The sequence below is a fragment of the Camelus dromedarius genome, chromosome 10 (assembly GCF_036321535.1).
Source record: "Camelus dromedarius isolate mCamDro1 chromosome 10, mCamDro1.pat, whole genome shotgun sequence".
Lineage (NCBI taxonomy): Eukaryota > Metazoa > Chordata > Mammalia > Artiodactyla > Camelidae > Camelus > Camelus dromedarius.
In genome coordinates this window covers 48,307,149-48,318,772 of record NC_087445.1, presented here as the reverse complement: position 1 = coordinate 48,318,772, position 11,624 = coordinate 48,307,149, and the positions used below count along the sequence as shown (strand labels likewise).

The window sequence follows — 11,624 nt, the reverse complement described above, 5'->3', positions numbered from 1 at the left end:
CTGTTCTCTTTGGTGGCCATGAGCATACCATGCTTTATATTGTCTTTCTCCATCTCTGTTATCTTATCTCTTGTATCAGGAGCCCTTGAAGACAAGATTCTCACCCAATTAATTATATCCATAATCCTACCTCAGGTGCTCTGGCATGGGTGTAAAATGAATGTTTGTTTAAAGAAATGAATCCACCAATGTGATAATGGGTGGGAAAGGAAGGAGTGTACATACATATCCAGTAGCTTCTCAGCCATTAAACAGTTGATTCTTGGGGAGTAGGCAGTCTCATCCTGCCTGTCTCATAGGGGGGGCTGTGTATCTCAGAGAAAGTGCCAAACATGGCAAACCCTCTGTACTTTAGCTTCTTAAAAAGCCATGAGGGGTTTCTCAGAACTTCCATGAGTATTCATGTCTCACAATAATGCTGAATGTATATTTTATAACAGTCTCTAACTGGGGGGTTATTGCGTTGATAAGAAAATGTATTCAAAGTATCTAAATAAGGCATCTGGCACACTGTAGGCCCTCTAAATGAGACTAGTGTTATTTCCTTTCATCATTTGAGGTCCAGAGATGTGCCTATAACAACACTGCCAGGATTCAAGCCCTGATTGTGTTGAAGTCCTGAGCTCCTTCCCTAACCTGGTGACCACACAGATTGTGTTCACATACGTAAGTTATGTAGCTCTTCATAGCTTTCTACTTGTAAAAGTATTCAAGTCCTGTGTAACATCCTATGATTTTTATTATTTAAGTGTCTTATTGTTCCTATTTTTCATTGCCATGAAATCACTTCAAATCTGTTTTCAAGAACCTTATTTCAATTTTATTCAAAATATTCTGTGAAAAGAAACAAGCCTCTAAGAAAATAAATCCCTTCCTGGCACAAGTAACTGGTAACAGGGGGTGGGAATGTTCTCTTCTCTTCTCCAAGTATTGCTTTCCTTCTGATCAGCAAGAACTTGGGTATGTGGCTTAACACCCTCCCCGTCGGCTCCTACTTTTGCTAAGTGAAGGAGAGGAATTAGGGGGTCTTGGAGGAGATGAACTGCAAACGAAGAACTAAGCCCACAACTGATCAGGAGCCCCAGAGGGAGAGAGGGACCCCTTGCATGAACTCTAATAGCCCAAAATGAGTGTCTAAGCCACCCCTGGCCTGGACAGAGAAGCCAGGGGGAAAAGGCATCCCAAGGGTATCTTGAAATCAGTCTTCCTGGAGTCTGAAAACAAAATGCAAGGAAGGGTTTCAGACTAGGAGAGGTGTCCATAAAGTTTGAGGATTATTACTAACTTTTATTGAGTATTTACTAGATTTCTACCCTACAAAGCAGGCACTATTAGTAACCTGAATATTCAGAAGAGAAGACCTAAGTCCTAAGAGGTTAAGTAGCTTGTCCAAGGTCCCACCAAGATCAATGGGGATTAACTGGCTCAAGTGGGATTAGTAAGAAAGGTACTGAATATATTTCTTTTGCTCTAATATTATTCTTAAAAAGGCAAATCTAGTCCAGGGCTTCAGTGTTTGCCTTTTTAGATAGGTAAAACGGATAGAAGGTGCAGGATTCAGGAAGTGCAGTCCATGTCAGAGAAAGCACAGAGCACACCTAGGGGCAGGGGAGCAAGACATGCAACTAAAAGGAGCTTACTGCCACCTAGTGGCAACCTATGCTTGTCTCAGCGAGGTCGCCAAGAATACCAGGCATCCAGGTGCAGGCGCTGCAAACCAAAACTTGTGAAGGGTAGAATCTATCAAATATCACATGTACTTACTCCTGTTTTCGAAGTTTATTTTCAAATCAGTGTGATATGAGAAGTGAAGACTGTTTTTCAGTGACCTCACCTTATCCCCTCATCCCTGCTTTTTTGGGACAGTTTGTGACTTCCTCTTGCTTCCACGCCCTCAGGGTATGCTCCTCCTAGGGTACACACATTACTGATGGCAATCTGCATATCTGTACCCACCCACAGGGGTTGTGAACATCCTGACTGGGCGCAGGGACTTGTCTTACTCATCTTTATGAATAAACTCCTAGCACAGGGCCTGGCCCAGAGTAGGTATCCAGTGAATGTTTATTGAACAAATACGAGTGAATGCTTTTGACCCGAACTTATCATCACTGTGTGATTCAGGCAAAGATTAAGCAGCAGTTTATTTGAATACTCTAAATAGTAAACATTTGAGAGGGGCGGGTGGAGGAATGGCAGGGGCTTCTCAGGGAAGTGTCCAGGGCAGGGCAGGGAGTCTGGGCAACTGGCCTGCTCACAAGGCAGTGGATGCCCGGAACTTCTGGGTCAAACAGAACACGGCGGCCGTAAGGGCCGTGCACTGACGGGCCAAGAGTTTCACACTCAGGTCGTGGTAGCCTCTCTCGCAGGTCAGCTTAGCGGCCTCCACAAACTGGTGATAGGTATACACCACATCCCTCAGGTTCCCCGCCGCTTCCCTGTGCCGGGTGGAGCAGCGACTGCAGTCTGTGAACTGGAAGCATAGGCCGGCCAGCTGAACCAAGTGCTGGAAGGTGTCGCGTATGGCACTCTGCATCTCGTCGGGGGACTGGTCCATCCTGATCACGTGCTGACAGCTCGACAGGAGCTTTTGGGAGCCCAAGCAGAGGCGGCTCCGGCTTTCAGAAAAGTGCCAGGTGCACTTCTCGGGGGGGTGTTTATTTCCATTTCCCCAGGAAGCTTCTAAGATGTCCTGTAATTCCAGCAAGCTCTCCATGAGTTGAATGAAGCCCTCAGGGTTGCTGGCAGGGGCAGCTTTCAGCTGTCTCAGAGCCCGGGAGCAGTACTCCGGCCAGATGTGGCTGTTCCTCGACAGGGGCTCTGTGCTGCAGCTGTGGGCCCGGGCGGGTCTCTGGGGCAGGGCCAGCCAGCTTCCGGGTGAGGGCGGTGAGGTGAGGGGGACTGTGGGGTATGCTTCCAAGTCCCTGTCTTCCTCCTCTGTCTCCGGCTGCAGGCCACGGAAGCACGTGGCATAGGAGAGCTGGCAGCTGCACTGCTCCATCCCAATCCTGGGGGCCACTGTCTCATTCACGCCTGCAAACCCCGAAGACGTGGCCAACCTGAGACTGGCAGAAACTTTAGGATGGCTTTCTGGGGCAAAGCACAGGAAAGACTTCTCAGCGGGAAGGCAGATGCTAGGGCTTTTGTCTTTACTTTCTGGCAGCAAACAATGGTTTGAACCTTCTAAGTAGGGCTCCTCTTGGGGACACGGTAGTGGCTCTGGCAGACAAGGCCCTGGATTCAAACAGACCTGCTCGGGAGTGTCCTGAGGGTCAGTGTCTTTCCCTATCACATGGTTAAGTGGCTCTGCCTTGACCTCCTCCAGAGGGAAGGCTGATGGAATGGTCTGGTCCCTAAGCAAGTAATCTGAGTCTAAATCCAGCTCTGCCAGTTTTTGTTCTTGGGCCTGATGGGCTTGGCCTGGGGTTTCTCTGCTGTGTCCTTGGGGGTCTGTGGGGGAATGTGGTGGGGTCTGCTCAGTCCCTGTTACAGGAGTCTCCAAGGAGAGGGAGGCTATTTTTTTACCTGCTGGGGGACTGACACCAGTAGTCTGTGGAACAGCATTTGGCACGTCACCCTTGGGGTCACCCGAATCCTTCCCAGACTCATCATGAAATAAACTGGTGCCGTTTTTGTCTGTAACTTCTCTATCATGCTCCAGAGAGAGCTGTCCTTGTTGCTCGTCCTTTGTAGGGAAAGCAGCCACCTTCTCTTCTGAGTTTATCCCATTTTCACCACTTCTAGGCCTGTCTCGAGGAGACAACGAAGGCTCTGTGTCCTGGGGGGCAGGTTCTTGCATATGATGTGTAAACAGGTGTCCCCATCCTGTTTCCAGCTGGACTCCTCCCAGCTCTCGTGTGTCTCCCCGAGAGACATCATGTGGCCCTGGGCTGATGGTCAGGCAGACTCTGTCTGGGTTTGGGTCAGCATTGAAGAGGCAGGGGGTGCTGTTCCCAAGCTCCATGGCAAGTTCTCTGGGGGCACTGCCAACAGAGTTTTGAAATGTAGATAAGGTTTGGGAGGGCCCTTCCTGAGCAGTATCTGGACCAGATGATCCTGGGTTGTGACAGTGAGCCGTGTTTCCTGGGGAACTGGCAACTGTGGTGGTCAGAGGGGCAATCCCAGAATTCTCTTTGTGGTTGGGGTCAATCCGGAGGCGAATGGCAGAAATAGAAGACACTCGAGAGTCGATGACTGACTTGGTTTCCATGGTCTCGGGCTCCATCTCCATGGCCCGGGAGGCTGGGTTTTTGCTCTGAGTCTCCCTCAGGGGAGCCAGCAGCCCCAGGGCCTTGGTCTCCAGGAGGCCAGGCTCACCTTGCACATCCTGCAGAGAGGACACAGTTGGGGAGGGTGCACCGAGGGCCAGGTAGGGCTCTCGGTTGTAGTAGCAAACGTCATCCACACTCTCCAGGGAGGCTGACGGCACCAGGGGAAATGAAACCTGACAGGTGTAGTCAGTCTGTAGGAAAGACCTTCTTTTCCTCAGGGTCTTGGCATACTTCTTCACTCCTCCCCTTCTGCTTGGCTCTCTCCCATCTGGCCCAGGATTCAAGCTGCCCTCAGGGCTGCAAGTGTTGCCCTTATTCTGCAAGCTTGTGGCACTGGGTTCTGCAGCAGAAGCTGCTCCAGGTCCTGAGAATCAACAAAGGAAAAAGTACATGAAAAGCAGGAAAAAAGGAACTCAGAGATCTTGGGCTCAGGACTCAGGGTTGCCTGGGTTCAAATCCCGGCAGAGCTGCGTCAACTTGGGCATGTTAAATCTTGATCTCCTCAATCTGAAAGATGACGATGATCATTGTGGCAGACAAGTTTTTATTCTTGTTTGCCCAAGATCCATTGCCTTGTCTTTTGGTTACAGTACCCCAACTTCCTTTCAGGGAATGACATCTCCCCAGTGGTTACAGTCTGCTGGACTTATTAACGAAGAGATCCAATCCATGTCAGCCAAGTGGTCAGATTTATGACCTAGGAAGTCAATCACAACATTTCCTAGAATTTCAAACTCAAACATATTGATTTAAAAAAAAAAGGAGAGCCCATTCTTTGCAGCCACAGTATCCTGACAGTACAATGAGGAATCCTGCTACTCAGCCTCCTGGTCTGGTTGCTGCCTGTGTCTGAACCCGGTCTTCACCTCTGCTGGCAATTCTCTAAGCTATTTTATATCCTTCTGACACTTTCTCTTTGTGTGTACGTTAACCCTAGTTATTCAGTACCAGTGGTGCCAATCAGCACTGCTGTGCTGGTTAGATGACTTAGTACATATCCAGTTCCTGGAACAAGGTCTGTGCCTAATGGGTGTTCACTAAAGGGAGCTGCCACAGCTGCTGGTATTATCATCACTATATGTGTGATGGTTCCAAAGGAGCTTTCATTTGACAAAAAAGTGGCTATGACTCTCAGTCACTGGTGTGAGGGGTCTGGTGCATAACAGGGCTGATCTTTCTGAGAGAAGAAACACTTTTGTGGTGCAGTCCCAGGAAGCAGCCAAAAGGAATTAGGATCATAGCCTAGCACTTGAGAATCAGCGGGCTCTTAGACTCAGATCAGTTTTTTCCCAACCTGGCTGTACCTTGTTAAAAACCTGATCAAGTCCTAGGCTGCTTCTCACACCTCCTGAATCAGAATCTGTGAGAGTGCAATCAAGGAATTTATAGATTTAAGCCAGGTTACTTAGGTGATTCTGATGCCTTGCTAAATTTTGAAGCTGATGTCCTAGGCCACCTTCAGCCACTGATCAAGGGTGTTTCTCAAGCCACAAACAGAGTGGCTCCCACAGTGAATCAGGGGCCAGGCTAGACCCCAGGCTCAAGAGTCCCAGGTCTGGGCTGTCTCCACAGCACCTCATTGGCTCATTGCAAAAAAGGGAGTGTCCAGTGTGGACCTTATATCCTTGACTGGACTATCATAAAGAAAGGCCTTGACTAATGATCAGCTGCACCCCCATTTTGCTCTCAGCACAAAGGCTGGTCCAGCAGGGCAAGGCTGGTGGCATGGATTGCAGTTGGCTGGGTTCTCTGGGGAGCAGGGCACAATCTGGCCATGGGTTTCTACTTAGGGGCACAGTCAGTTAATGAATTCAGGGTAGATGGTGGAGAATTCATTCATTCATTTGGGAACAAATGCCAGGCACTCTGTGCCAGAACACAGAGATGAGTGTGAATGCACAGTTCCTGCACTCAAAGGAGTTTTCGGTTTAGTGAAGGAGAGAAACATCAACGTAAAAGTTCCACAAATAAATATACAATTACAGGCAGTGCTAAGTGCCAGGCAGGAAGCACCCACAGTGCTGCAAGGCATGTGACAGGAATGGGGACACCTGGCCTAGTCTTGGTGGTCTGTTTAATATTCCCAGAAGTGAGTTTCCAGGTGGGGCCAGATGGATGAATGGGCATCAGCAGCCAAAGATCAGGGTGAGGAACGTTTCAGATGGAAAGAGCAGCATGTGCAAAGCCAGAGGTAGGAAAGAGCTGGGCACAATTAAAGAATGGCAAGGAGGCCTGTGTGGCAGGCATGCAGGGAGAAGGCTCAGGGGAAGGACAGTGACAGGCAGAGGACATGTCACAGAGGAATCTGGAAGAAATATGACCAGTGGATCCCCTGCCGCCTTATGTCAGAGTCCCTTAAGGGCCACCAACAGCCTGTCAGTTAGGTTCCCCTTGCTTCAAGGCCTCATTTAATGTAGCTTAAGGGTCAGTAATGATACGACCCCCTCCCTCTGCTGGGCACCCGTTAAACCCTTTTCTTTCTGTGTAAATTTTGTTCATCTCACAAAGCCTGGCCCAGGTGCCACCTCTTCTGGGAAGCCTTCCCTGATTCCCACTGTTGAATTAATGCCTCTTTTTTCTGCTTGCCCACAGTTCTCTGAACTTCCTTTGCAGCCCTGACTTGAAGTCACGACACGTATAATTTGGTCCACTGAGCCCAGGCGGCCCTCCACAGGAGAGGACAAGGACCCTGCTTTACTCATGTGTCTTCCTTCAATCCTGGCTCCTGTTCCTGGTGGGCACCGAGAAGCTGCCCGCACAGTACACAGGCTCACCTGAGAGGGTGTCTGGGGGTGTGAGCTTGTCAGCTGCATCATAGTATTCCTCATCCGAACTGCCATCCTCCAAGGCCAGGGCTTCCAGCGTGGAGCTGGGCTGTGCCTCAGTCCCGCCCCGCTGGTCCCAGGCTGCCACGCCCCCGCCCTGGCGGGAGGCTGCGCTGTCCGAGCTATCGCTCAGTCGGCTGGCCGGGGAGACACTGGAGCGCAGGCTGTAGTAGTCGGTCAGGCTGTCCTCGTACAGCCTGGGGTCCAGCCTGACTGTGCTCAGTTCTGGTCCCCAGCTGAAGGTCCCAGGAGCAGGACTCTCAGAAAACTCTGCCTTCTGGCACTGAGGGTTGGCTTTCTGGGTCAGGTCCAGGAGACAGAGGAGGCCACTGGTTTCCATACTGCTCCTGTCCTCTTGGCTGTCAGAATCAAGACTCTCTGGGAAGCCTGGTGAGCCCAAGTGGAAGAAGCCAGACCTGCCGGAGGAGCAGGCGTCCAGGTCGTCCTCTTCCAGGGCATCCATGGACTCGCTCGAGCCGCTGGTCCTGCAGCCTCGGCTCTCAGTGTTGGCCGAGTCAGACGCCTCGGACTCAGCACTGTCTGTCATGCTGTTGGTCCCACAAGTGCTAGGGCCTTTCCTGGCCACCTCTGGCGTGGTGCTGTCCTCAGGAGGCTGCTCTTCCTCTCCAAGTGGCCTGCAGGGGCCCAGCTTCAGCAGGCGTCTGTCAGAGAGAGGCTCCAGCACGCAGTCCACTTCAGAGGACTCCTCAGAGTCACTGCACGCCCTGGATTCGTAGCCTGCAACCCCGGAGACACCAAGAGTTACAAGACAGTATTCGGGGAATGTCAGATGCTTACGTGTCCTCTGGCCCCCACTCTGGACCCCACTGAGGTCCAAAAGGGTGACAGGCCCAGATCATGCTGCACTGACACAGGATCCAGATTCCATGTTCTCCCCACAATATCAAGTCTCCTATCCCATGTCTATCTGAGCCACCTAAAGGAGACAGGGTTACATCCATCTCCAAGGAGAGCTATCTGTTCACGGAAACGTGTGGGCATTTAGTTGGATTTCACTTTGCTGTGGGCAGCATCACCCAGATTTGCTAAGCCCCTCCTAAAAAACTCAGCTCTGTCCTGACTGGGCATCAAAATCAGATAGAGAATCATATTTAAAAAAAAATAAAACAGATCCTTGGATCTAGCCCTGATGTACTAAGTCTAATATTTAGGGAGTGGGGCCTGAGAATCTGTATTTTTAGTGACATTATGGGGGATTCTGGGGCTGCTAGGCTGGCATCATTCTGAAGCCTGGCCTAGGGACCTACTGGTGGTACAGAGCTTTTAGGAACATGAGAAGCCTCCACCAGTGGTACTCGAGAAGGATTCATGGTGAGAGGGTAGGGGGACAGGTCTCCAATCGCTCCTGCACCATTAGCCTGCAGGCATGATCTTCCTAAAAACTCTCTGATCACATCACAGAGATTAAACCCTTTGATGGTTTCTTTTGCCTACAGGGAAGAGCCTGAGCTCTCCTACTAAGGTTAGGACTTCTCCCAGGATGGCCCTGACCCCTCAGCAGCCTGGTCACCCTCCCCCAGGATGGCCCTGACCCCTCAGCAGCCGGGTCACCCTCTCCCAGGATGGCCCTGACTCCTCAGGAGCCTGGTCACCTGCTGCAGCCTTCCCGCGCTCCAGCCACTACAGAGAGCTTCTCACAGATCACGACCTTCCTTCCCTTTTGTGTCACGCTTCCACTGTGTCCCCTCTGCTTCAAATGATCTCTCCTCCCTTCCTTGCCTGGTTAACTCCAGCATGTTCTTCACTGCCCATCTCAAATACCTCCGCTCCGGAGGCCCCCTCTGACCACGGCCGCCTGCCCTGGCAGAGGCTGCACCCCATCCCAGGCCTCCACAGCAGCCCGCTCCCCTGGGCGCTGTCTCCCTGACCAGACTCCCGGGTATCAGCCCTTGTTCATAAATTGTGTTAAAGACAAAGGTAACAAATACGTAAGACTCAACACTTCCAATTATTTCACTTTAGTTTACTGTCATGTACTCTCTTGAGGGTGCTTGCGCCGATGTTATCCCTCTGGAGGAAACGCCACATGGCGGAGTGCTGCTCGCCTCACCTCCACGTTCAGGGACAGCACGTCCATAGCTTGAAGCTAGCCATGGTGGGAGTGTTTATACCATGGACGTAGGCAACTGCTTTAAATTAGGGTTCTGTTTTGTTTTGCTTTTTCCCTGCAGAGACAGTTGTTAGATATTTTTCAGTAAACCACTGGGACAGCACTGCATCAGTAGTGCTGAAGCAAAAGCCTGGTAGAACTGGGGAGATGGCCTGGTAAAACATTCCCCTCATCCGGCCTCCTGCTTCATTCCTTACATCATATGATTCTGAGTCCCTTCTACCTCCATGTACCTCTTTCTTCTAAACATGTAGGGTTGAGAAGTTTTATCATAATTCAAGAGAATGCAAAAGAGTACATAGGTATGGGATGAGAAGCTAGGTCATCTGGACTTTCTGAACAAATATGTGGCATCTCGTTTTCCTAGCAAAGAAAGATAAAATACAGTGGATCTTAGAGATGATTTTAGGAAATACTACAGGGAATCAGAGATCTTGAATAGCATGCCTTTGCTTTAGGGGACTTTCAGGTACAAAGAAACTTCTCTATTTAGGATTTTGGAAAGGTCAACTGTTTACCAGGAAATAGATGGAGAAACGGCTCTCATCCACCTGAGTGGAAGCCTCAGCTCCACTCAGTGCACCACGTCCTTTTGGACTGCCCTGACCTACAGGGCAGTGACGTGAGCCTGTCCCTACTGGGGCATGTCCCGGTGCCTCACCTTCTTCAGCAGATACCCGGTGCACCTGTTGTTTGTTTCCCGGCCAGAGGAAAATGGAGGTAACTGGGTCAACAAACAGCCTGTAGTACCCAGCAATCAGGCAGGCTAGGTCTTTTGCACTGTTGGATTCCAGCAGCAAAGTCAGAACCTTTGAAGGTAAAGAGAGCTCTTATGATTATAAAGGGCTAAGGGATAGTCTGAAGACTGGCAGCAAGGCCATGTGAGGCCAATAAAAGTTTCCGGGAAAATCCAGTGATGGTCCACAGGCAGGCCCCCTGGTGTCCCATATTCTCACCTACAAGACTTGAAATGAGTGAGCACGCGTGGACACACACACAACTATACATGTATGCACACGTACTCACACATGCACGGTGGGTTCCTCCCGTCAAATCTCCACAGGGTCTTCTGACCCTCTTCCCTCAACCTCAGCCCCCATCCCAACCACCCAACCCTGCTCATTCATACAACAGGGCCCCTCCAAGATCTGACCTAGAAGAGGGAAAGGAGCAGGAGTCAGTGGAGAAGGAGGGAGTCGGGGATAAGAAGAAGGAAGCACCATCCCTGAGCATGTTGGGATTAAATCAAAGAAAGGCAGGACAAATGGAGACCTTCCAGAGAGGCTCAGGAAGTACCCTGCATCATTTACCCATTTTCATTGCTGCCACTCAAAATCTTGGGCAGCCAGTCTGGTCCCATGCATGTGACAAACCCTCTGGTGCTTTCATCTAAGCTTCTGAACCCATCAGGAAAGTACATAGTCCAGCTCAGCTTTTCCTAGGACCTGCCTAGGAAAATGCATCCTGCTCATCATTTTCCCTTTGATGGGACAGGATGGATGATTCAGTCTCTTAAGCAATGTTGGCCTTGTTAATGTCCAAACTCATATAAACTACCCTAGAATAATTTAGCCCCAAATTCCAGAAGCTGGATTCAAAAATCTCTTCCCTGTGTGTTACCTTGATGTCCTGAAGATACACTTTGACCACGCTCACTTTCTCAGACTCTTCCATCAGTTCTACACGGCTGATGCTTGCAAACTCTGCCAACGTGGACGTGATGTTGAGTTTGCTATTGATAATTTGGCTAATGCCATACTTGGCTCCAACCAGAAGGGCAATACAGGATTCTCTATCCTGTAACTGCAGAAGAGTGAATGGGGAATTAGTTTCCATTCATGAGCTCATGAAAATACATTGCACATGTGATGTGATACTCTCTCTGCAAACCCCTTGATTCCTACTTCAGGTCCTCACCACCACTCCCCTAGACTATCAAGTTAGGCAACAACCTAAGCTGGGCCTCATCTACAGAGAAATTAAGTATAAATGTATCTCCCGTAAGACCCTTCACAATAGAGAATCAACCCACAGGACTGTTAACCTATTCCGTAAACACAACCTGTACTTTCACAACTATGTGCCTGTGCTCATGCTATGCCCTCCTTTTGGAATCCCTTGCCTGCCAACGTTACCTACTGAAACACCGAACCTTCTTTAAAAGCTTCCATCAAAACCTACTGCCTACAGAAAACATCTGCCTGATCTGTCTCCTCAAACTAGAACAGTCCTTTTCCTCTGCGTTCTTCCCACACCACTTCGTCTGTACTTCTCTGATAGCACTGAACTAGGGCTTTTATCATTTGTATTCCAGTCTCATGTTCCACGTGAAGATCCCTGACAACAGGGTCTGTATGTTCCTACATGTGTAACCCCCAGTGCCCAGCAAGCACCCTG

The 11,624-nt window shown here is 50.0% G+C and overlaps 1 protein-coding gene across 1 annotated transcript in view; it reads right to left on the bottom strand.

Annotated features, from left to right (window-relative positions):
- Positions 1–2,119: 2,119 nt before the first annotated feature.
- Positions 2,120–11,624, bottom strand: part of FRMPD1 (FERM and PDZ domain containing 1) — a 77,274-nt gene continuing 67,769 nt past the window's right edge. Inside the window, exons 13-16 of the mRNA XM_031450050.2 lie at positions 10,848–11,030; positions 9,889–10,036; positions 7,046–7,834; positions 2,120–4,635 (exon numbers count right to left, since the gene is read on the bottom strand). Coding sequence (XP_031305910.1) covers positions 2,255–4,635; positions 7,046–7,834; positions 9,889–10,036; positions 10,848–11,030 — 3,501 coding nt within the window. The 3' untranslated portion in view covers positions 2,120–2,254. The remainder of the gene's footprint in view (positions 4,636–7,045; positions 7,835–9,888; positions 10,037–10,847; positions 11,031–11,624) is intronic.